At 43.2% G+C, this 26,448-nt stretch overlaps 2 protein-coding genes across 2 annotated transcripts in view; one reads left to right on the top strand and one right to left on the bottom strand.

The window, feature by feature from the left end:
* The window catches only part of LOC147710518 (ectonucleoside triphosphate diphosphohydrolase 8-like), a 409,769-nt gene extending 397,907 nt beyond the window's left edge, over nt 1–11,862 (top strand). Inside the window, exon 10 of the mRNA XM_086921188.1 lies at nt 10,329–11,862. Within this exon, the coding sequence (XP_086777314.1) occupies nt 10,329–10,511 (183 nt within the window). The 3' untranslated portion in view covers nt 10,512–11,862. The remainder of the gene's footprint in view (nt 1–10,328) is intronic.
* Nucleotides 1–26,448, bottom strand: part of LOC147710516 (ectonucleoside triphosphate diphosphohydrolase 8-like) — a 615,095-nt gene that overhangs the window by 237,213 nt on the left and 351,434 nt on the right. The window lies entirely within an intron of this gene.

Below are 26,448 nucleotides of genomic sequence, written 5' to 3'. Positions count from 1 at the left end.
GGTACTCCGCACCGGAGGGGAACTGCAGGGGAGTGGTTGTCGTTCTCCCAGACCCGGAAGGAGCGGTGATTGAGGAATGACTCGAGCCACGTCAGGGCGATGCCCTCCACTCCGATGTCTCTGAGACGCTGGATTAGAACCCGGTGGTTGACAGTGTCGAAGGCCGCACTGAGGTCCAGGAGGATCACTGCCACTGATCCTCCTGTATCCAGAATGCATCTGGTCTCCTCCACTGCCGCCAGGACGGCGGTGTCCGTGCCCTGCCCTGGGCGGAATCCAGTCTGAGAGCTCCTGAGTAAGTTGTTGGACTCTAAGAATAGTGAGAGCTTTTTGTTCACTAATTTTTCAATGATTTTGCTAATCCCCGGGAGGAGGGAAAATGGCCTGTAGTTGGCTAAGTTCTGCGGGTCTAATCCAGGTTTATTTAGGAGACCTTTAACAACCGCCGCTTTCCAGCTGGGAGGGACCTTTCCCTGAAGTAATGAGGCATTGATGAGGGCAGTTAGTGGTGAAACAATGATGGGAGCCACTTTTTTCAGGAAGCGTAAGGGCACCGGGTCGCTGGGAGAGCCACTCTTGATAGTGGCGAGCATCACTGAAACCTCTTCAGTGGATACCGGGCCGCAGGTGTCAAGTTGAGGAGCAGGAGTATCAGGATAGGCGCTAGTTGAGGGGAGAGGTTTACAATGATCACCACCTAGGACACTGGTGTTAATTAGGGGTAGGGAGGCGAGAATATTCTGAATTTTCTCATCGAAAATGTTTGCCAGTTTGTTATATTTGTCCCCCGCGGAGTTAGAGTCGAGGGTTTTCGCCGGGGGATCCGGGACATTGAGAAGTTCCTTTAAGATAGTAAAGGTTTCCCTAGCTGAGCAGGAGGAATTTTTTATTCTTTCCTCATAGAATAAACTTTTGGTGTTGCGAAGCGCGAGTTTGTAGGTTCTTATGGATGCTCGGAAGGCAGCTTTCCTGTCTGCAAGTTTGTCCTTCCTCCATGCGCGTTCAGTCTTTTTACATTCCTTCCGTAGGACGTTCAGTTCAGGGGTGTACCAGGGGGAAGGATTTACCCTCTTGGCTCGTTTAAGGGTATTAGTTAAGGGTAGCACACTGTCCAATGATTGGGTGAGCCAGGAATTAAACTCAGTATCGACGGTTGCGGGGTCAAGAGCAGGGGGAGGGGCAGATTCCCTGAGCTTAGATGCCCATTCTTCAGGCACAAGTTTGTGCCAGCGTCTGTTGGTGACCCGGGTTTTGGGCAGTTGGGGTGGAGGAACCTCGAGGTGCCAATCAATAGGGATAAAGAAATGGTCTGTCCAAGGAAGGGGAAGGGGAAGGGCGGGATTTGGAGTAAAAAATATTGGTGAAGATGGGGTCCAAAAGATGGCCTTTATCGTGGGAAGCCTGTAGATTGAGTAACCGTAGACCAACGGAGGTGAGATCCAGCAGCAATTCGGCTACCGTAGTGTCCTTGGGGTCTAAAAAGTGGCGATTGAGGTCTCCTAGGAGTAGGAAATTAGAGGATGTCGTAGCCATGAGGGTGACAGAATCAATGAGAGTGCTAGGGAACTTTGCTGGTGCACCTGGGGGGGCGGTATACTAGAAGCCCGGAAAGAGAAGTTACAGGTGATATCTGTAAAGCGAAATGGCAGTCTTTGATATTGCCATTGTCAATTCTGCAGGAGAAGAGCTCTCTGTATATTACAGCCAGGCCACCTCCTCTGCCGAGGGGTCTGTTCAGAGAGCAGATTTGATAGCCAGGTGGCAAGGCATTTACGATATCGAAGTCGTTGTTGGGTGTAAACCCCGTTTCTGTGAGAAACAGAATGTCAATGGTAAGATCTCGGATAAGGAGGTTTATCTCGTGGGCGTTTTTAACTAGGGATCTACAATTAAGGAGGCCGAGTTGAAGGCCGTGGCAGTCTGCCTCAGCGTAGGCCGGATTGCAGAGATCGCAGCTAATAAAGGGGTTATCTCCTGTATGGATGTATTTGCAATTAGTGTGTTTAGGCGGCTTCAGTCTAAGTAGCCTATCATGAGTATAAGTAAGTTGACATTTCGGAGATTTGGGCATAGTGACAGGGCCTAGGGCCGTCCGGTCCCGGACGGGCCCAGACGGGCTTGCCTTAGGCGTGCCTTCGGCGCGCAGTCGGCGCGCCCGCTGCGCTTCCGGTGCAAACACATTTATTTGAAGGGAGAGGTCGAGGTGTGGCCTCTGATGCAAGGGCGTGTCCTGCACAAGATTTCCCTCTCCCGCGTCAGCACTGACCTCGGCTGCGCGGGGGGGGGCAGAGAGAAAGTGAGTGCTCTGGCGAGCAGCACTCAAGGTAGGATCCGGTTTAAAACTACAGTATTACACAAGTTTAAAAAACAGCTAAAATCTCCCGGCTGTGCCTCAGGAGTGACTAGATTCTGTAAGCTGCTCTTATTCAGCGCGCTTATGAAGGCGGGGGCGTGGCCTAGGTAAAGTGGGCATGGTTACCAGGCAGGCAAGGAATGGCGTCTGCACAGGATTTCCCTCTCCCGCGTCAGCGCTGACCTCGGCTGCGCGGGTGGGCAGAGAGAAAGTGAGTGCCCTGGCGAGCAGTGCTCAAGGTAGGATCCGGTTTAAAACTACAGTATTACACAAGTTTAAAAAACAGCTAAAATCTCCCGGCTGTGTCTCAGGAGTGACTAGATTCTGTAAGCGGCTCGTATTCAGCGCGCTTATGAAGGCGGGGGTGTGGCCTAGGTAAAGTGGGCGTGGTTACCAGGCAGGCAGGGAATGGCGTCTGCACAGGATTTGCCTCTCCCGCGTCAGCGCTGACCTCGGCTGCGCGGGGGGGCAGAGAGAAAGTGAGTGCCCTGGCGAGCAACGCTCAAGGTAGGATCCGGTTTAAAACTACAGTATTACACAAGTTTAAAAAACAGCTAAAATCTCCCGGCTGTGCCTCAGGAGTGACTAGATTCTGTAAGCGGCTTGTATTCAGCGCGCTTATGAAGGCGGGGGCGTGGCCTAGGTAAAGTGGGCGTGGTTACCAGGCAGGCAGGGAATGGAGTCTGCACAGGATTTCCCTCTCCCGCGTCAGCGCTGACCTCGGCTGCGCGGGGGGGCAGAGAGAAAGTGAGGGCCCAGGCGAGCAGCGCTCAAGGTAGGATCCGGTTTCAAACTACAGTATTACACAAGTTTAAAAAACAGCTAAAATCTCCCGGCTGTGCCTCAGGAGTGACTAGATTCTGTAAGTATAAGTGCAAGTATAAAAATCAAGTACAATACACCTAAGCAGAATTAAAAATCCCGAATGATATTTATTTTTTTAATATTTAGCTCAAGTCAACCCAAGTTTGAAGCAGTTGATACCACACAAGGGCCAAAAAGCAATCCATCCTGGTAATCCTAATTTAAAAAATAATGATTTGCAAAAGCCTAAGGAGAGGTCCAAGTTGCTGTTATGCAGATGTCATCCATAGAGACCCTGCACTTCTGTCAAGGAAGTAGCCATGCCCTTTACTGGACCATCCAGGGATAGATTCAGGCAGCCCCCAGATATGCCAAGGAGATGGTGGGACTGATCTAATGACTCAGTGTTCTAAATGAAAGCTATAACCCTGACGTGCTGAACCAAAGTTCAAAGTAAGGGAGCAGTGCAAGTTTAATAGAAATAGCTTTAAAAACATCTAATATAAGTCCTCTTCCTCCTTAACTCTGGATTCTGATGAAACACAGTAAGACTCACTTCTGACTGATGAAAACTATGAGCCAACTTAGAAACAAACCTAGGGCCTGTCCTCTAGACAATACGGTCAGGAAAGACGCTTAGAGCTTGAATAACTAATACACCTAATTCCACTAGGCAACTAGCACACATGATCACCACTAGAAAAAGACTTGAAGGATAAAAACACCAGAGAAACTTTCTGCAAAGGCTCAATGGGAGCAGTTTCTAAAAGAAAGTACAATAGGCAAATGCCAAGGTGGAACATCTTTCCTAACTGGAAGATAAGCTGACCAAGAGCCTTTAAGAAGACTAGCAGCCATAGATTCAATAGCCTGCAAGCCTTGCCAAGGTCCATCTCTCTAAACTCTCTTACAGAATACCACTGAACCTTGAGAGTAGCGGGGACAACCTTAACTCAAAACTATCTCTCAGAAATGGTAAAATTAACACTGAATAAGACTACACAGAACAACGGAGTTGTCACAAAATCACATATGAAAGAAGACCCTTTCCAAAGGAAACTGCAACCTCATCTGAACTCCCACGCTTTCTCAATCCCCTCATTTACCATCACACCACAAGATGCATTCTCTAAAGAGAGACTACTGGGAGGAGGTCAACAAAGGGGGGATGATGGCATTGGAAAAATCTATTCAGGTTTGGTTGACGTTTGGCAAAAACTCAAGCCATGACATCCAATGCGAAAATGGAGCTGTTGAGATCATTATTTGACTAATAAGGCAGGTCAACAGTCTGGTGATTACAGTAAAATGAGGAAAATCAAACAAGAAACCTTTCACTGAAGTGTGAGGACATTCACTCCTCTCTATCTGGTACCAAGTGTAAACACATTGATACAGATCTAGCACTGGAGTGATGAACACACAACTCAAGAAATAATTTTTTAGAGAGACAAATATTCTGAGACAAGGGGTACACTGGGCCTAATGAATCTGATTGAATAATGCCTATCCTATTTATGTGGACTGTTTTCCGTTATGGAGCCTTTTCTTCTGCCCAGAGCCCTAATAAAACAGTTTTGCCCAATCAAGGTGTTCCGACTAAGCATGGGCGGAAAATCCGTTAAGATTCGCGAATTTCCCGCAAAATCCGCAAATTCGCACACAGCGGATTTTTTTTCTTTGCGGTGTAAGTTCGCAATTGCGAACATGTGGGTGCGGCGGGCAGCAACAATCTTGCACTCGCGAAATTACAAAAATTGCAATTCCGCACAAGAAATCTACTAGCAAGCAGCATAGACCTTCTGAAAAGGATTATTTTTATCAGAATAACTCCTCAGGTTGACATTTGCCTGCACTTTTTTAGATTTGAGGCCTTTTGATTTTCTTTGGATAACTTTTGGATTAGAAATCAACTTTCTCATATAAGCTTGGTGGGGCATTAAAGTTGGTGTAATGCTGCTCTGCAGAAAAACGAGTTTTGCAAAAGTGAAAGCAGGTTAAAAAGTTCAAACTCATCCTTAGTAACCGATCCCTGTAGTGCTTCCTGACAAGGGCCCCTCCAAAGTTCAGTTGCTAGTTGCAACAATTGTTCAGTTGCTAGTTGCAACAATTGTATGACCCTGCTCTGACCCTCACAGCAGGCTCATAGAATACCTACAAGTAGGCCACAAAGGTCCTGGAAAAAAATTGCACTGCAACAGAAAGCAAATTACAGATAAGGGTGCAGGTGCGAGACTGGAATTTTAAAACAGTGACACATTAATAAATCAACCCCAAATTAATTCATGTCAGTTGAAGCAGGCAGGTGTGCTTGCTCCCCCCCCCCCATAATCTACAGTGATGATGAACCAGAGGGTGGCATAAGGCATTGATGTACCAGAGGGTGGCATGGGTAAAACAGAGGGTGGCAGGGGTGAAACAGAGGGTGCTGGGAACCTATGATGATGAACCAGACGTAGAAACAACATAATCGTGACCGTTGCGAGCCGACATGTAAGTTCGCGATTGCGAACTGTTACAAAACCCTCGCCAACTGTCAGAAATCCGTGCGAACTGGCAGAAATCCTTGCGAACACAAAAAAAAAATCCGCAAATTCGCGAGAATTCGTGGATTTTGCGGATTGCGAGTTCGCAAATTCGCAAAATTCGCGAACGCCAGATTCGCAAAATTCGCCCATGCTTAGTTCCGACAGACTGGAAGGCCTGAGGCCTTAAGGACAGCTCTCAGTTCCTTCCAGTAGAAGGATCACTCCTCTGTGTCTTTCTCCCATACTACTTGGTCTGGGAGAGAGCAGAGAAGTTTACCCCAACTATAGTCGAAGTTGTCTATGGTATAACTACTGGCATTGGCAATCCGCTCTAGGTGGGATGAAGCCGGCCACCAACAGGTCTCCTGTGTAATATCTTGGAATACTACTGTTATATTGATGAGTTAATGGGTACCACCAGTGGAGAATGAGCCTAGACACTGGGCCTAGATGCAATCAGGGAACAACAAACACCTTGGAGGACTACAGACAGATGGGGGAAAACTACAGAGTTTAGAGACAGCCCCATGAATACAGATTGTTCCCTAACCCAGGAAAACCTCTGTTCACCATATCTCAATGTACCTGCATCTGAAGAAACCAATAAATTGTTGATACTAAACAGGAGTCAGCCTGGACTTGGCTGTGTTGATACGGAATCTCAGTGAGTCCAACAACTGACAAACTGTTAGCACATGAGCTACCATCACAATTCTGGTTTGCTCATTGATCACCTAGTCAACCAGATACTGCTGGAGACAAATGTCCATCTTGAGATTTACTACCAGCGGTGGAGCGAAGAACTTGGGAGCAGATTTCAGTTCGTAGGACAGAACCTAGACCGGGAAATGGGTTGATATCCCTCTAAACAGTAAACATTTCTCACATAATGGGCAGATTGTGAGGTGAAGATCTTCAAAGGTGCAAGAATTTATCATCTATAGTGTCTTCATCATGAAATGAATAGTGTTTTAATTTTGTCACTCTCTTCAGGTTGATATTAAGTCAACCTGTTCCACTGTGTTCTTCTTAACTAAGAAAATATGAAGAATACTTCTAGACCTCATTCCTTCTGGGGAACTGGAGCAATGACGTTCCTGTTCAGCAAAGACTGAATTCCCTTCTTAAGAGTTAATACACTTGATACTGGTGAAGAGAGGATAATTTGCTGCTATATCTATCCTGAACAATCCCCAGGACATCAATAGTCTGAGATTAGATTTTGCAGATGGTGAAGAAACCTCTTAATTCTGATACCCAATAGGTCAGAACCTAGAAGAATAATGTTTGAGAAATTAATGGTCTTAGTTGGAGGATGATAAACAGCCTTGGAAGCCGGACCCTAGTTTTTCTTTCAAACCCAGTTTGATCCTCAATGGGAGTGCATAGCAGCAGAAGGAGGATGGTGTTGATACTGGACACTTTTAGGGGCTCTTGATACATTACGACTCTTAGTACATCTTGTAATGAGTAACACGTTTTTGATTCTTGAAGGATGTATTTAGCATGCCATCCAAATGAGAGCCAATGAAATTGCAAGCCAAGAAGAGCAGGCAACTATTTCAGACCCTCTACTTTCTGGTCTTGATTCCTTAAATGACAATCGCCACTGATGACAGCACCTGAAGAAATAACATTGAACTAAACAGCGATTGCAGAATAACCAATTACAGAACTTATATTGTGATCACTACAGAGCGAGCCACAAGTGAAAGTGGCTTTGGAAGGTTAGACATGTACTTTCTAGATGATTGCAAAAGAGAGTATTGTTTTCATCGCAGGTGCAAACATAATTACATGCTTTGAGCAGAGACCAATTTCTGAAAGATGAACTTTCCACAATAAGTGAATCATTGCTATGAATGGCTCAGAAATAAACAGTCATTGGGCTAGATTGGTCCTCATTTGGAGTTTGGCAGACAAGGCACTATAAAATGGTGGAGTAGCCTGTTCACGAAAATGTCTACCAGCTCTATTCAGACAGTTGGACTGTCATGATTCGGCTGGCAAAAACTTTATCCTGATGGCCTAACAGACTTGGAGCTGTTGCACTGAGTGCCTTACTCCTTCCGCCCTATTTAGGGTGGACTTTGATGAACCCTCATTTTTATGTTTAGATCCACCAAAGAAAGTCTTGTGTTTCTGCACTGAAAACTAAACTAATGGCCCCACGCCCTGGGAGAAATCTCCAAGAGCATTACTTTTTTGTTTTACGACATGAAACATGGCAGCCAGTCAGCAATCCTTTAATACCTCTGTGAGCATTGTGCCAGCAGTGTCTCGGAAGGCAGAGAGATCGCCGCCTGGGAGGCTGTGATCTCTAAATATGGCAGATTTAGTCTGTCTGAGACACGGAGGGGACATCTCTGCTTCCCTGGTGGGTGGATCACTGCCCACCAAAGTCTAAGCTAGGCAAATAATTTAATATTAAGGAATTAAGTGTTCTATGCACCATGCATGCCTGTTTGAGTGTCATTTCTGTCTACAATGGACAGTTATTTGAGTGTGATCAGTAATGTAATGTTTTTGCACCATTTAGTTCCTGAAACCATCCTGGATGTGGAGTTTTTACATTTAACTAAAGAATAAATGTGGCTGATCAGATTTGTGTCTAGTCTAACATTCAAAGATATGGTGCGTTAAAGAAAAAAATCATGCATTGAAGCAAATTAAGTGAATTTAACCAAGAATGTGTTGAAATGAAGCAGCAACCCAGAAATGAAGGTGGGACATCCATGTATGAATGTCCTCAGGGACCCGGACCAGTAAGATGATGTCATCTGTTGAGGAGATTTTCACATCTAGCTCAAAAGGATCAGCATAAAAGTGGGTTGACATATAGGAGTTTCCTAAAAAATAATTAAGAAGTCCCATAAACAGATTGAAAAGAATCTGGGAGAGGACAAAGCTTCGAGCAATTCCTTGTTGCAAAGCAGAGGCTGGAGTAGGAGATTTCTATTTGTAACTATGTCATTGAAATAGATATTTTCCTTAAATTGTGAGTAGCTATTAAAAGAGCAGTGGTATGCATTATTGTGTACTTTTATCTACTCTACAATATTAAGTATTTTGAATAATCACACTTTTTAGTACGAGTCTGTGCAGCTTGTGGACATTTTTTCTAAGGAGCTTTAATGAAACCATGAGATCATGTTACATGTTTTATCACTAAGGAAGCCTAAAAGGCCAGTAGTACCTGATTTGCAAAATAAAGATGGACTGGGATGTGGCCAGAGTAATTACCAGTGGCTGGTATTAATTCAAGCATTCTTTCCATCACGTTTTTGTGTGCTCCAGTTTCAAGCTTAAGTGGGATGGGTTTGCCCAGACATGGATCCTGTGCACACTGTGCCAACGGAACCAAGCTATACCCGAGTGGTGAGGCCTGGTCTTGGTTTGCTTATAATCTGGTTCAGGAGTACTTGGCCTGGAAGTTAGGGCTGGAGTGTTCCCATTGGAGCATGGACAAGACTTCATTTGCTTTTGGCAGGGCCAAAACTGAGGCGGATTGGGGTGTGTCCCAGTAATTACCAATAGCTAAGACTAATATTACACCCATCAGGTTTTTGTATTCTTCAGTAATAACTGATGCCACAGAGCAAGGCAAAACAGCAAAACATAATGTGGCTTTACTTCTTCCCTCACGTCTTACCTTTGGCAAGGTTGAATTTATTTAGCAACAAAATGATCAACAAAACACTTTCAGGTAGATTCATCAATGTCCCGATTTGCGAGTCCTTAATAGCGATTATTAAGGAATCCCTATTAAGGACTTGCAAATCGGGATTCATGTAGAAATTGCTAAATAAATTGCGATTCCTACAGCCTCCTTATTTGCGATTAGCAATTTGCTAATCGCAAATAAGGAATGACTCCCCATTCATTCCGATGGGCCTAAAGGCCCATAGGAATGAATGGGGAGTCATTTCTTATTTGCGATTAGCAATTTGCTAATCGCAAATAAGGATGTGATTTCAAGGGTGCCAGGGGTGTCCAAAGGACACCCTGTAGCACCCCTGAAATGTAATCTATATTGGTGTTGCGCACACACATGTCCAAAGGACATTTGTGTGTGTAAAATGCAACTTAGAAAAATGCATTTAAATGCATTTTTCTAAGTTTTCGCTATTTACCACGAGGTTTGACCTCGCTGTAAATCGAGGCCCAAAATTGCGATTTCGCAATTTTAAAATGGTTCATGAATTGCATTTAAGGAATCTCAAATAGAGATTACTTGAATGCAATTCCTCGCAAATGTGCAAATTCTTTAATAGCGATTTTTGCATTTGGGATGATGAATCCCAAATGCAAAAATTGCACTCGCAAAGGGCCAGGTTCTCAGAATCTGGCCCTTTGCGAGCGCAATTAAGCTTGATGAATCTGGCCTTTGATTCTAAAGATGTTGCCAATTTTAAAGATATCACCCAAAAATATTGCACCATTCAATTATCGGAGAAGCACGTGAACGTCTATAGAAATAGTGAGATGCTTTTAGATGTGGATTAAACATTTCAAAGAATTACAATTTCCGTATCAATTTACTCAGCCATTGCGTAGTACAGTGGTGGTACATTGCTAGGGTGTGGATCACAGTCAAGGTGCCTACTACAAGCACTGAAGTGTTGGTTTCTCTTTTTTTACAGGTGGATAAAACTGACATCGGCTGGACTTTGGGTTACATGCTGAACTTAACCAACATGATTCCAGCAGAGGCTGCTGTCAACGTACATGGGCAGGAGTATGGATTCTGGACGGCCGCCATCTTTTTTATTGTCTTAGCCCTATCATTGAGTGTGATCATGTTAATAATTTATATGAGATGTTAAATTCTTTAAAGCAGATTTTGCTACATTATGGGTGGGGAGGTAGTATTGTATGTTGGAAATGTCAATTATTAAAGCCACTGGCAGGATGGACATAAAAAGCATTTTAGAGACCCACTGCTCTGTAGCTCACCTGGCTAATGTAGCATCATCTTTACAGGCGGTGTGCCAAAGAATGCATATTTTTACCCTGATGGGCTGGCTCATTAGTTCATCCGTCAGACAGATATAAAGTGAATACCACATCTGCTGCATAATACAGGCTAATTGGAAAGAGTAGAGATACTATTTCAAGGTGTACAAATCACCAGAAAAAAACACACTTTTACAATTCAGTTTTGAGCACCATTATATAGGTGCTTAATGTGATAGCAAGAGGAGTGCTGAAGTCAGGGGAAATCACTACAGAGAATCAACTGGGAGGACAATAGCCTGATGAATAGACAAGCGCTAGGATGCCTTTGACAAATGCTTATTCACTACTTGGGTAGCAACTGGAGAGGCAGAAATGGGAGCCTGTCTTGGTAAGATGGCCTCAGTGTCTTTAACTGCAAGACCACAGTACTGTGAGGATGTGCTTTAAAGGGTCTCTGCCCAACATCAACAGGAGAAAAGGGGCGAAAATAAATGGAAGAGAATATATAGACAACCAAGAACATCCCTGTGTTTACTGTGCATGTTATTTATACTAGCTAAGCGTGGGGCACAAAATGTGGGCAAAAAGAAGCTCAAGCAAGCGTGTTCTATGATAATAGCAAGAAAGCATCCGTGTAACACTTACTACCACTGGGATGATAGCATGGCCGTTATTTTGCCTACTTAGTGGTACTCATGTAATCAATCTCTGGAGAATCTCAGGCTCAGTGGGAATGTGGAGATGAACACCTGTGGCTTTTAGATTGCAGGCATCTCTCAGCAGCAAGTGCTTAGCAGACTGAGACTGTATGGAATGTCAATGATGATTCATTTGGGACATCTAGCTCCAGTATTTGTGTCAGTGCACAACGAGCCCCATCCCTTTACTTGATGAATTGATGCAATTTGTGCAACAGCCAAATATAATTGTTTAATGTGGTTATTTTTGTTATTTAGTCATGTATCAGTAATGTCCATAAGGTGCTCCTTTGGGGGGCATCAGAATACCTGAAAGTTCTTTGGCTGTCATGGGAGCAGTGACATTTCAATCTCTGACACATGTGAGGAGCTGGCAAAGAGAGAAGTAATGCTCGATATCTGTGATTAAATAAACCACATTTTGAAGAATAACAAGCTGCTGTGTGGTCCTTCACAACATATTTTTGGGGACAAGTTGCCAGCTCTTCCCTACAACAGAGAGATTTCAGCATGATTTTCAAAATCCTCGTCAGCGAAGCAGGCGGATTGAGTGAGCAGAACCAGGTGAGGCCAACAACAGACCACTACCCGGGGCATTATTATGAACATTTGTGTGGAGAAATTGTGGTCAGGTGTAGTGCGCTATTAGGAATTTCTACCCAAGCAGCGACAGAAGGTGAGCGCAGCACAGTGAGGCGCGCATGAGGCTGTTGTATCTGCATATGAAGAATAGTTGATGGGTGGGGATCCCATCAGCTATGCATATGCAATCCTGAAGTGAGCCAGCAAAGGCAAATTCTATTGACAGTTGTGTTGACAGGGACAGAAAAGGATTGTTCCGATCAGATGAGTGGAATATATATATATATATATATATATATATATATATATATATATATATATATATATATATATATATCGCTTCCTTCCCTCTTGAAAGCCTCCAAGGACGGCGACTACATAGCGGGTGAGCTTATATTGAAATCATCTTCATTGCGACCACAACAAAAACGTTTCGGCTGACACTCAGCCTTGGACACTGATGGTGAGACACTGATACTCTTGCATATTTACGTACACACATTGACTGATGCAATTACACCATAAACAGACTCACCTCCTGTTTGCAACAGCCTACCTTGTTTAACGTGTTTTAGTTATAACAAGCAATTAATTTTAAAAAGTGGCTGTAAAATTGTAAACATTTTCTCCTCGTCCAATTAAACGAATAAATACATATACGCTCTTTCGAAGTAAATAAATATCAGACTAAATATACACTCATTATAAAAATCATCTATGAACATAGTTATCTTGTGTATAAATACAATCATTGTATAACAATTGATGATTCGTAACTTAGGGTATTAAAATTGCCACCTACCACTAAAAATATTTAGCGCTGTAAACCTTCACACTACGGAACATAACCAATTAACCTTATTAGTTACTTAAGTCTCATATACGTTCACTTAAAATGCACCACTTCTTTTTAATCACTATCATATTTCTTTACCAACCATTAAGCCCAAGTGGGCAACAGTTACTGTACTTGAATGATTGCCACCTAGATCTATTACCGCTAAAATAGACTCAGCCAGCATTGCCTTTCATAACATTACCTATAAAGTGCATTGCTATCAACCTTTCTCCCATTTCATATTTGTGTTAGTGCTCAATCCACTTCCATCTAAAAAACCTTATTAAAATTTTTGGGGGATTGTTCTACCTGTCGTAGGATGGAGGCCCCTTCCCAAAGTGTCAATGTTTCAACTTACTTGTGTGCCATCATTGATGTGCGTGCAGATCTTCTCCCATGTCAAGGCCCCATGGAGTGTTAGGGCCTAATTAGGATGGTCGTTGGACCGCAACCGATGGCTCATCGGTTGCGGTTTGGCCACCATCTACTGCTGCTGTCTGACTGACACATTACGATGCATGCAGTCGGAGGCAGCAGTCGGACGGACCAACTCATGCTTTCCGACTTGCTCCTTCGGAAACTCACCATAATCCCCTAAGGATGATGTTCCCGCCGTCTGGGTTATGATGTCGCTTTCAGACAGCCATTCCATGTCAGTCAATTTGATATGAAAAGGCTGTCAGAAAGCGGCTTTGGGGGCCCCTAGAGAGGCCCCCCGTCCCTCTGCGGCCTCCACTATGAGGCCGGGGGCACCTATGGTGCACCCCTAAACATCCCTGCACAAAGTGGCAGGCACATGAGGGGATTCCACACAGTACAGGGATGTTTGAAACATCCATTTTTCTATGGGAGCTAGGCGTTTTAAGACTTTTACACAAGCTCCCATAGGAAAATCAATGATTTCGACTGCACGATGTGTGGTTGCATCCAAATAACGTGGTTGGAACCGCTGACCTGAGATTTGTCGGTTCCCAATCCATAATGGTGTACTGCCGACATAGAAATATGGCCCTTAGTGTTTAATTCAATAATGTATCTTGAATCCAGTTGCCTTAACCTCCTTTCTCTATCTCCTCCTTGCACATTTACTGGAACAGCATCCAGTATAAACTAGGTTAGCATTTTCACCTAACCATTATGCAATGCCTAGAAATGTCTTGCTACTGGGTAGCTTTGATCGTAATCTTTTATAGCCCTGAGATTTTGAAGGACTCTCTTATGCACTGGTAGAATCGACCTACCAATGTATGCAAAATGTCATGGGCACCTCAGTAAATACACTGCATACTCGGTTATACAATTGTACTGCCCTTTGATGAATTTAGTGCGGGTCGTGAGTTTGAAGATGTATTGTGGGTTTTTTCCCCCCATGTTGACATGCTTTACAGCTCTTACATTTCTGAAAGCCCCTTTTGAAAGACAGCCAAGCTGTTTTCACCTCTTTCCTGTTCTCAGGGCTGCTGCTCACCAGTTCCTGTCTCATTGTTCTAGCTCACCTGAAAGTAATACCCGGCCTACGTGTAGCTACAGTACTTAATATGGGGTAATTCCTGATCAGGTGCCAGTACCTATGCCTGATGGCTCTTATTGCTGCCTCTTGTGTGTTCAAGGTGGTAATGAGCCGAGAGAGAGAGAGAGAGAGAGAGAGAGAGAGAGAGAGAGAGAGAGAGAGAGAGAGAGAGAGAGAGAGAGAGAGAGAGAGAGAGAGAGAGAGAGAGAGAGAGAGAGAGAGAGAGAGAGAGAGAGAGAGAGAGAGAGAGAGAGAACACACGTACCTACATAGATAGTGCGGTGGCAAGTGCGAATGACGTAGTGCAGTGGACTTTGGGTGCAGTGAGTAATGAAGAGTGGAGTGAGGTCATGTTGCGTGGGGATGTTGCGAGAGAATAATTAAAATGGTATTGAAAGGTGGGCGAAGGAAAAGCACGTTGCTGAAAGCATTAAGAACATATGGAAAAAAATTGGATGAATTGTTATTAGTAGGTGACAGAATTCTAGTATGAGGTGAAAAGATAGTACCTCCAGTTGGTGTCAGGAACACATTATTTGAGATAGCTCGCAAAGGACACTTAGTGAAAACATTAACTAGGAAAAGGTTTAGAGCTGAATGTTGGTGACCTGCAATGGACGATGTGATACATGGGGTCGAGAGATGTGAAGTATGTATGGAGAGGGAAAAGAGGTTAAAGGGGAGGAGTCAGAAAGACTTTGCTACTGTACATGATCTGGGTCAAGTATGGCATACTGTCTGTGGTGACTTTATTAATTTCATGTGTGTTAGAAATAAGAACAGATTTGCGTTTGTTGTGGTGTATGTACATTTAAGGAGGTTAGTTACGAAATTCATGTCAGATATAACAACATCCACAATAGGAGTCTCAGCAGAAATCTTTAAAGATAAGGGATTTCCAGTGTGCTGGCGCACAACTAAATTTTATAATAAAATGAGAGTTTTTGATGTCCTGTGGAGTAATACATTCACGCCCTGCTCTAGACTTTCCCCAGGCAAATGGAATTGTAGAAAGGGCCAACAGAATGGTCAACGGGGCTACTCAGTCGGTGTTAATCAACAAACCGAGTGGATAAAGGACAGTGGCTGGCATGGTTTGGGTGCATCATACAATAGAAAATGCCACAGTAAATGCACCAAATTGATACTGTTCTGCTTGAAGGAATTAATTTGAGGGTAAGAGGATTCCACAAAATAATAGTATTTAGGAAGGAGCAAATGATAACCGGAAAAAGGAGAATAAAAGCAGTATTGGACCTAGTGTATAGCTGAAAATAAAGGCCGGACGGATAGTAAAAGGTTTGAGCAGGTTTTGTGGACTGTTTCGAGCTAAAGAAGTCCATCATTGGCATGTGATGTTGGATAATGGTGAAAGGCAGTTTGAATTGCATGAATGCAGGGTTGCAAGTGGTAAGAAAGCGGATGAGTACAGTGGGTTCATGTTGATGGAGGAAAAGGATGGGACTATTCCTGCCTCACAGTCAGGTGAAGTATCTTCTCATCCTTAAGAGAGTGAATGTTAAATTCAAAGAGTTCTAGAAAGTTAGATATATGACTTCTGGAATTGTAGGAGCTCAAAGACATAAAACAGCTCCAATGTATTTGCAGGATTATGTAAGATAAGGCAGGGTTTGTTATATGATTGACTAGTGGGGAGGATAGAAATTAGATAATGTATTTTTCTTTGCTAATTATTTGGTTTAGGGATTTTTCTTCCACTGTAAAATGAATACATATTTTAGTTTATTCTTTATATGTTTCTTGTTATATGAAAGGAGGAGGGTATGTTGTAATGCGGTTATTGTTATATAGTCATGCATCAGTAATGTGCTTAAGGTACTCTTTGAGGGGCTTCACAATATCTTAAAGCTCTTTTGTTGTCATGGGAGCAGTGACATTCCAATCTTTGGCAGTTGTGAGGAGCAGGAAAAGAGAAGTTAAGCTTGATCTCTTGGCTTAAAAAAACACATATTAAAGAACAACATGTTCTGTGTGGTCTTTCACAACAATAATTCTATCACTCTACAACATTTCATTCCTCCGTGCTTTGGGACAGCTGAACCTAAGTCACTGTTTGCTCGATGGTGGCCTGTCTCCATCAGTTTCTTAATAAACCTGCATTTCTTCACTATTGTGCTGGTTTTCACTGCAACTCAATGACCACAATTGATCGGCAACGACTTTGTCTTCAAGCCTTCTACCTCGGCATCCCCGAGTAGCAGTGTCGTGAAATACAGTCCCATGGGTAACATCCCCGCTGTGGATAGCATCCTGCGTTCCATGTCTCAGGAGTTCTGGGCAGGCCTAGGGTGCAGAGCACTCTGTGATCCATTCATCTGGAATGGTGGGAAGTCCACAGTGGATCTCATCCAGTATTCCAATTTTCCGGCAGCAAGAGCACACTGGTGTCAGCAGACGTCAGCGGCCTTTCAGTTATTGAGGTTCTCATGTGAGGGAGATTCTTCTGTCTCTCCTATTCTCAGAGCAGCGTTTTCTCCAGAAACGTTGTTATGCGCACCAGAGATAGGTGTGTACTTGTTATAGTTTCCACAGTACTCTCGTTGATATGTACGCTTTCTTCAGTAATATGCACGCTGTCTCCTTACTAAAATGACTATTTGTGGAGGCATGTTGTGGCAATACACACAATTTTCTAATATTTCATTGTTATGGAACTTCTGTCAGTAGTTACTGAATGCGTACCATTCGTCCACCAAACTCTAAATCAACCCCTTAGTCCCTGGCAACTGGGCCTATAGCACCTAGAAACATACTGAATAATTATAATCCTTATCTTCAAACTTAAAATGTCTCCTTATTTTCCTTGTTAGCAATAGCACCAAATAATCCTTTATAGTGTTCGAAACTAATCCTTTGTGAACATTGCGTAACCTCTAACATGCAGGTCACCATTATGCTTAATTGCCATCCCTAATCCATACTCTCCCTTTTTAAACCCACTCATATCATGCTACCCCTACACCAAACATTAATGCCCTTGCATAAAATCAAGAAGCTAAGCCTAACACAACCAATGCATAAGAAAAAAATAAATAAATTACTAACCGACTAACTACTAATCTTCCAGAGAAGCAAATCCTCGTCAGGAGCCGTAAGCGCAATGTAAATACATTTACACTCACAGTTTATAAATTGTACCTCCAGTAAATTACCAATACTGTGGTCTATCACAACTCCTGGACGAGTGACTAGCGCATTTTACTGACTTTATGTCCTCATATTGAGGGTAAGATGCTAATTGCAGGCATTTTTCCCAGTTTCTCTCGAATTGTTACCATAATGTTACTATGAAAAAAAATCACACAGGCAAAAATTGCCAGCGTGAGAAATTTCTGGCTGAGGCAGAATCCCATTTCAGGTGCAAACTCCAGGAATTTGCATCCTAATTTGGACAAGATACTTTTTTGCATATAAGGGTAGCATGTCAAAGCTTCAGTCAATGACTAAAGCACAGATTTCTTGATTTTCTACAGCTTGATGCTATGATTTCTTTAAGTCATTTAGTTTTCGTGTATACAGCAGGCATCTGGAAGAAGGCAGCCAGACTCGGGGGCGCAGGGGTGGCAGTCTTCCAAAGACCCCATTACGACCGGGTCAGTCGGACCACCCTAGGGCCACCAGCGGTATTGAGGCCGCAATATGATTGTGTAGCTGCTGAGTTCTGCCAAGCATATTATTAGTTTCCTCACTACCATACAATTCATGGCGGCCCCATGGTGCTTTCCGCCATGTGGATGCACACAGGGGGGCACATGTGCCCCCCTGTGTGCTTGCACACCAGTACCTGGACAGCATGGACTGCAGCAGTCCATGCCATTCAGGTACTGCCTTTGACGTTCCCATTGCAGTGCCTGTTTCATAACTACCACCCTACAGGGAGGAGAAACTCCTTATCTGCCGGGCTGTTTGCACATGGGTTTGGCGGGCAGGAGTGGGGCAGTCCCACTCCCGCAGTGCCAAACTCATAATAAGAACCTAAAAACCTAAGGCAAGCTCTAGTGTTGAGGTTTCCATTCTCGAAGAAAGAATGCAATCGACCATCATCTTGATTGGCGAACTGGTAAACTCAAAACATTTACTAGCCAAAGGAGAATCACAGCAGCGTGATGCGACAGACGAAGGTTAAAGTTTCATAGGAAAGTAACTGAATATTCCTGCATTAAAACTTTGAAAGTTGACAGATTTAAGTAGGGAAATATTGAAATAGCACCGAGGGGGTTAAGGTAGTCTTGCGAGTACACTAAGTTTGTATAAAGATGGTCTTTGAGTACATGTTCATTGGATCTCCTATCTGATGCGCCCAGTATACACAGGCAAACAAGCATTGGCAAAGCCAAGCGGCCGGGCTTTGCAGCTGAGCTATTGGTTTTGACAGTGCTTTTTGTTTTTCAGTATTTATTTTGTAAAAGTATTAAAAAAAAACATTCAAAGAGGGGCATCCAGGGGTGCACATGCATGCTGATTCGATCGCAGCAATTGTGTAATGGTATTTGTAAGTACAGAATTACAAAAACAATTAAGTTATAACTGTTTGCGAGTCTGAAAACAAGTGGTCATCATTGAATTTCCTAACCTTTTTCAAAAAGTATTAAAAGAGGCCACCCATGCAAGCACACTCAAAGGTGGTCGAAGTGTAAACATTGAAAGTGATGGCCATGGGGTGATGGGATGAGGCCAGGGGTAAAGAACACTTGTTGTTAGGTGGCAGTGGCTGTACATTGAAGGCGAGGGGGAGGAAGGTTAGTAATATGCACTCACTTTGATCTATCCTGGATTACATAACCATCCACACTGGAAGAAAGGGAGCACAGCCCAGTTTACATTGGAAGACACAACCAAGGGGTGACAACTGATGCAGCAATAACTTTTCAAAGAAGAACATATGGCACATCCAGTTCATTTAAGTGGACATGCATTCAGACGGATAAACGAGTTGATGAAACCATGTGGCTTTCTTCAGTTTGGGCTTTGTCATATAACATAATAGTTTTGAAGCAATCCACTAGACACAATGCAGCTAGTTTTGAAATGGTGCAAAGAAAAATGGAGCAAATTAAATGTTTCTATAAAAATTCCTTTTCATAAAATAAGGTGTAAAAGGTACAAATGTTGGGTTTCAAATTAGGAAGGCCTGCAGCAAGGTGAACCATCGCTACTTTACTCCAGTTGGTAGTCATACAAAAACATCAGTGTTTGCTGTATGTCTTGAATCATTCAAAAACACAGGAACAGAGCTGTTGTAGAAAAGTGAAGGAAGAAAGGATTTTTTGGCACTGTAAAATGACTTTGATGGGAAAGAGTAGGTGGCCAAATGAGTTTGTTCCACAACTTTTTATGCAGGGAGTGGACGGTCTGCAAAGTTTCTCATTTATGACTTCCCAGGTGGAAAACATGGAGACATGTATTAGGTAAACCGCAAACAATGTTGTAAATACATTTTCTTAATTTAGATGCAAGACGGATACCATATGGTAGAGAAATCTTGACAACTAGGCTTACAGGCGCATTTGGGTCAGCCAATTAATGCTGGGGGGATGGGGAATAATAGATGCTTTTTGTGTGGAGTATTTTTAGAATTAAAACTGCATAACCTATCTCATAAATGGGTGAACAAGCAAGAAATGGCTAGGTATACTTGGCGCACTCTACCACTTATTAGGAAAAATGTACACAGTATAAAACGTTTTGTTCGCAAAATTGTCCAACTGGTGCTTCAGGAGGAGCCAACCATCCCCCTCAATATGGACCAAGTCCCACGATAACCTGACAATTGCTCCAATCACACAGAATCTTTCATTTATAGCTATGTCAGTTACAGCAGACTTCATGACGACAATACATCTAAAACCAGTATTCACTTTACCCCAGGTAACCCGAGGGGCTTACACTTCAAGATTAATATTACGACATACATGTGGGTGGTATGCATTTTTGCTACTTGTTTTGCCATGATCTAATATAGAATTTTGCCTACCGATGGCAACCCGAGGAGTTTACGCTTTAACATTATTACATCAGACATGTCTCATTTCAACTGAGTGGTATGCGTTTTTTTACTTGTTTTGCTATGATTCAAATATAGAAATTGGCCCTACTGACACAATTGGGTTTATGTCTGAATATAAAATCAGTTACCTTGATACCTTAAGGTATTTTGATTAGAATTCTATTTTATTTTATCTTAGATTTCTTGGATTTGGGATATGGATTAAAGACCAACAAGTACAAATATTTACCTTCAGAGTACTTATCTGACCATGATTATGGCTTAATAATAAGTCTGTTTTTCATTAAAATGTACATTTTACAGAACTTTGACTCTACGCATATATTTTATACTTTGGACCTGATTGGTATTGACACTAATGGATTTAGTGAGTACCAGTCCTTAATTTTCCCACCCCTCACGGTTGACATAAATTTAGGGCAATGCACGAATTTAATTTTACCCAAAATATACACACCAAGATAGAGGATATAGAACAACTCATCAAAGCCTCACAAGAAGGGGATGAGGAAGCAAAAAAACTAAGAACCATAATGGAAAACAATCTGGATAAACACGAAAATGAGATAGAAGAAAGGAAACAACGTAAATTCAGAAGGGATGAATATGACTACGCAAATGGTGCAATCTTCACGTTTGCCAAAAGATTCGATGCTCTAAAACAACAAGGAGCAAACAAACAAAAACCAAAGGGTATAACACCTGGAGCAAGCGAAACTGAATCAGACGCAAGTGAAGGGGAACAAAGAGGGAGAGCTGAGAAAGCAACCGCATACAAGAGATTTTCTTTTTTAGAAGAAATGGAACTGTTATATCAGGATCAACAAACTCCAAAAACACAGGGGAGAGGTCGTGGCAGAGGAAGACAGAGGGGACGAGGAAGAGGTCAATTCACAAACCCAAATCCAAGCGCAAAACCAGAAGAGCAAAACACTCCAAGATACCCATTGCGCAATCGTACTCTTCCAAGAAAATAAGGAATATAAAACCTAACGATCCAGGTCCTGACCTTATTATAAATTTATCAGACTACACTCTAACAACAACTGAAAGAATCTACTCAATAAAGGCCTGACATTCAGCCCGGAAAAACACCATGACAGTGTCGAAAGTAAAATAGACATGTATAAGTACATTCGAAAGTTAAAATTGAATTTTTTTTTTGCTAAATCACCAAAAAAAACGGAGAGGATCTGAGCTTTGACATAAGTCAGGAACAGAAAGGATATACTGTTTCAGACATACCAGCATTGAAGGTAGCCTATGATTTGGCACATGACGAGAATGATACAACAATAACAGAGACACAAGTACTTAGAGAAATGGAAATTCCCCATAACACGCATCCTAAAACAACTTTCAAAAATCAATCCAAATTCTGTCCGGCATTACATCCTGGCAACAGAATAGATGCGTTTCAAGACTTAATCAATACCGAATTAGACAACATGACAAATAACAACAACCGGAAAAAACAAAATCTATCCTGGGGAGAAAGCCAAGCGCTGAAGTCCCTGAAAGAAAATTTGAAAATAGAAATAAAACCGGCCGACAAAGGCGGAAATATTGTTATACTCAACAAAACAGACTACATAGAAGAGGCTTATCGACAATTGGATGATGTAAACAACTACACAAAACTAGAAGACAATCCTATGGCGAAAATGACAATAACAATACACCAGCAAATAAAAGGTTGGCAGGAGAAGGGTTTACTTAATCAGGAAGAAACAAACTTCTTAACAGTCCACAACCCAACAACACCAACGATCTACTTTCTACCGAAAGTTCACAAGACCTTGTACAAACCACCGGCCCGGCCAATAATATCAAGCTGTGGATCGCTATACGAAAATATTGCCTCATATGTAGACTATTTCCTTGCCCCTATTGTACCAACACTCAATTCCTTCATCAAGGACACCGAAGATTTTCTGCGTATCATTATGGAAACTGAGTGGCAACCCACATATTTACTAGCCACAATAGATATATTTTGCATTATACTTCTATTGAACACCAACTGGGCCTAGAAGCAATCGCATATTTTCTCAGATAAAGACCAATCGGGGAACTCAACCATACAGCCATGCTGTTGGACATGATACAGACATGTCTAACCAACAATGTGTTCCTCTTCAACAATGGAATATATTCTCAGAATTGTGGAACTGCTATGGGAGTTTCCTTCTCTCCAAGCTATGCTAATCTCACTATGGGATGGTGGGAGAAACACATAGCTTGGAGAGAAGAAAACGACCCATATACCACAAAAGTGGTCTTATGGCTGAGATTTATTGACGATCTCTTCCTATTATGGAAAGGAACAAAGGAAGAGTTGCTCCAGTATATAATGATTTTGAGCATCAATATGTGGGACTGCAATTCACTTTCAACATCCAAGAAAAAGAAATTGATTTCCTTGACACCAAGGTATATATAAAAGACAACAAAATACATACACCCTTTTCCGAAAAAAGACCTCCACCAACAGTATCCTCCATGGTACTAGCTTTCACCCTGTGTCTCTAAAACAAAATGTACCCTATGGGGAATTTCTACGTATGAAACGTAACTGTTTGGAACCAATTGAAATGGAAGAAAAATTTGCAGAAACAGCACATCGGTTCTCACAAAGGGGATACAGCATGAAAACCATCAAATTGGGAGAGACACGAGCACGAAAAAAGACAAGAACCGAAACCTTGATTGAAAAAAAGAAAGATCTAACAAAAAACATGGAGGATAAACCACGTCTCATCCTGACATACTCCAAGGAAAGCATACAAATCAGAAAAATGGTCACCAAATATTGGAGTGTGTTAAAAAAGGATCCGGACATTGGGAACATGATTGGAGATGCCCCATTAATCTCATTCAGAAAGGCACCATCACTTGGAGACACCCTAGTCAACAGTCACTTTGTAGACAGAAAGGAAGAAACATGGTTGGAGAAAAGACAGAAGGGATTCACCAAATGCATATCATGCAAAGCATGTAAGATTGGTAAAAATCTAAAATCCTTGAATGATCCTAAAGGCCAACCATTTGAAATTAAGAACAGGATAACATGTGAATCTCATTATGTTGATTACCTGCTTGAATGTGACTGTGGCAAACAATATATTGGTTCTACCATATGTGCTCTCAAAAAACGTATGCTGGAGCATATTAGAGCAATACAAAACAAAGACCAAACATATGCAATGGCCAAACACCTGATGACTCACAAAAATTAAAACTTGGCTAAACGTTAGATATTCAGGGATTGCCATGGTGCCCGAAAATGAGAGAGGAGGGAATCGTCTACAAAAACTCAGACGCTTGGAATCAAAATTGATAATAAGATTCAAGACTAAGATTCCGATCGGTTTAAATGGGGACGAAGAACTGTATGTACACTTATACACAGTGAGAATGATACATGAAATATCTGAGAATAGGACATTTTTGCTATGACTTAGTGCATTTGACTGCTCTTTTTAGTACATTTTGGACTAAATATAATCAATGAAGGGTCATGATTGACTTAAAGTATGGTAAATTATTGTTTAATTTTTGTATTGCCAGTAATTAAAAATGTACATTTTCATTATCGATTTCCTAGACCAACAAACAAGCCACTGATTAGACAAGAGTGACAAGCACTCAGCTATCACTTATGTATATATGTATATAAACATATATACGAATCTTAGAAGAAGAAAAAATTTCTTCTATCTAACAGGGCACTCAGCCCTCTATAGATCATTTAATCCTGATCTAATCTGGAAACTTGTCAGAACTTGTGGCTTGTTAAAAAGGTACAAGGAAAATGATCAATGGTTTTATTAGAACTGAGCACAAACTACCCCTCCCACAATGCATCCTAATTGGTAAGTGGGCCAGGAGGGTATAAATAACAAAAAGTAAAGACGGACTTGTTACTACCGTGATCAAGAACATTTACTGTTCGAAACGCGTAGGTGAGGAAGATTTACTGAACTGGATTAAATTGCTTTAATCATCCGAGAAGAGTGCAGTGTATTTTTTGAATTGCTTAAAATAATTTACGAGTCTTGTCCTTGAGTCGTCACCTGCACCAGCTGGTCGGCCGCTCCTTCTCCAACAAGGGACAATTGCTTTTGAGAGAATGGAAAGGGGCGACCATTCGGTCCCCCCGAACGTATGGTGGAGTACCTCGATCCCCCCGGGAAGCCATCTTGGGCGGGAGGCGAGTCTCGGCTGGTATGCCCGAAGCGGCGTAGCCGGGGCGCGCCTTTTTCCCGCCCTAGAGTAGGCTGGCCTAGACACCGACGCGGCCGGCCACGCCCTCGGAGGCAGGCGGGGGCGGGTTCACGCCCACCCTGAAGACGGATAAAAGGAGCGGAAGCCAAGAAAGCATCCTCTTGTTCCTGTGCTCTGAAGCTGCACCTCCCCGCTGCACGTGAGCTCGAGACGGAACGAAGAGCCAATTTTGAGCGTTGTAATCTTTCTTTTGTCTTACAGATATCCCGTCTGAGAATGCCCAAGAAAGTCGGAAAGCGGGTCGGTACTGAGGAGATGCTCCGCATGCTCATGAAGGAGATAGCCGATCTGAAGAAAAAGGTTGAGGCTAAGGACGGGGAGGGAGGACCGAAACGGCCTTTGCAGGGAACAATCCCCGGTGGAAAAAGCAAGAGGCCCAGAAGGGGAGCACTTGGGGGAGAGACCCCGGTTCCCGAAACCCTACAAGAGGAGCCAACCCCGGTGCCGAAAGAGGGGAATCCAATCCCTGTGGTGGTCACCCCTGTGAACAGGGAGGATATGCCCCCCGAGTTAGCGGCACAATTGGCAGCGTGGTTGGGAAACGATAGCGAGGGCGCCACGGCTGACAACGCCCGGGCAGTAATGAGGCAACTGCGGGAATCTAGGGAGGCCGCGAAGGCGCCATCTTCTGTTCCCCCACAGGTTCCGGCGGCCGGAAGTACAGCAGGCCCAAGTTCGGCGACAAGCGCGGGGTCTACTTCAGGTAAGCGGCCATTGCCGATTGCGGGGGAGGGGTCTGTACCTTCTCGAAAGGAGAAGATTGCCCAGCACGTCCCACAAGAAATCAAGGAATTGATTTGGGCGGATAAATATGTAAACATGTTTTCATTGCTTACCGACCATTACGAGATCGAGCATGTGAAGAGTCAAAAGGAGCTCATGCATCCGAGTGTTTGGCGCGCAAAAATGGCCGCCTTTAAGGTCGACGAGACCATTGGTACTTGGGGCAGAGCGTGGGGCATTTTTACTTCCATCATGGGTGAGCGCAGGCCCGAGTTGTTGACCGAGTTACCCATTTATCAGTCGCGTATTATGGAGTATTCTGTGGCATATGGGGGCAGTCAGTGGTTCTGCTATGACAATCTGTTTAGAAAAGCTAAAGAACACAACCCATTGTTGTCTTGGGATTGTTACGACTCCGTGTCTTGGCAAAAAATGGAGAGTACAGGGATGTTGAAGGTGCCATTGGTAGGGAGTAACGGGGGGGGAATCCTCCCGCCAAAATTCTGGGACACCCTTTCGGACGGGTGCAGGTAACGAGTACCACTCGAAGCCGAGTGGCAACACAGGTAAAAGGGGGATCTGTTGGAATTTTAACAGAGGCAAATGTACTAGGCCCCAGGGGTCATGCAAATTCAGACATGAGTGTGGGGGGTGCGGGCAGCCATCCCATCCTGAGTCCATGTGCAGAGCCAAAACGGGTGATAACGGTGGTAAGGGAGGCGCCAAACAGGTCTAATATAGTCCGAGGGGCGCCTTTACCGACCCCGATTGATACCATGGCAATGATTCCTTGGCTCAGCGAATACCCGGATCATGCTTCCGCTGGGGTGTTACGGAACGGGTTTTCATATGGTTTCCGCATCCCAGTGGGGGATTTTCAGGGGGTACCAAACTGTAAGAATCAAATGTCGGTCTTACAGCACACGGCGGTGGTGCAGGTAAAGATTGGGAAAGAGGTGACTCGAGGTCGTGTCGCCGGTCCATTCGATTTGCCACCGGTTGCTAACTTTGGGTGTTCTCCTCTAGGGGTGGTCCCCAAGAAGGACCCGGGTGAGTTTCGGCTGATACATAATTTGTCAGCCCCACGTGGTCTTTCCGTGAATGACGCGATAGACCCGGAAGTGTGTTCGGTGCGGTA

Source organism: Lissotriton vulgaris, chromosome 5, assembly GCF_964263255.1.
Source record: "Lissotriton vulgaris chromosome 5, aLisVul1.2, whole genome shotgun sequence".
Taxonomy (NCBI): domain Eukaryota; kingdom Metazoa; phylum Chordata; class Amphibia; order Caudata; family Salamandridae; genus Lissotriton; species Lissotriton vulgaris.
Note: the sequence above shows the minus strand (reverse complement) of the source record. Positions and strands in the feature narration are given on the sequence as shown.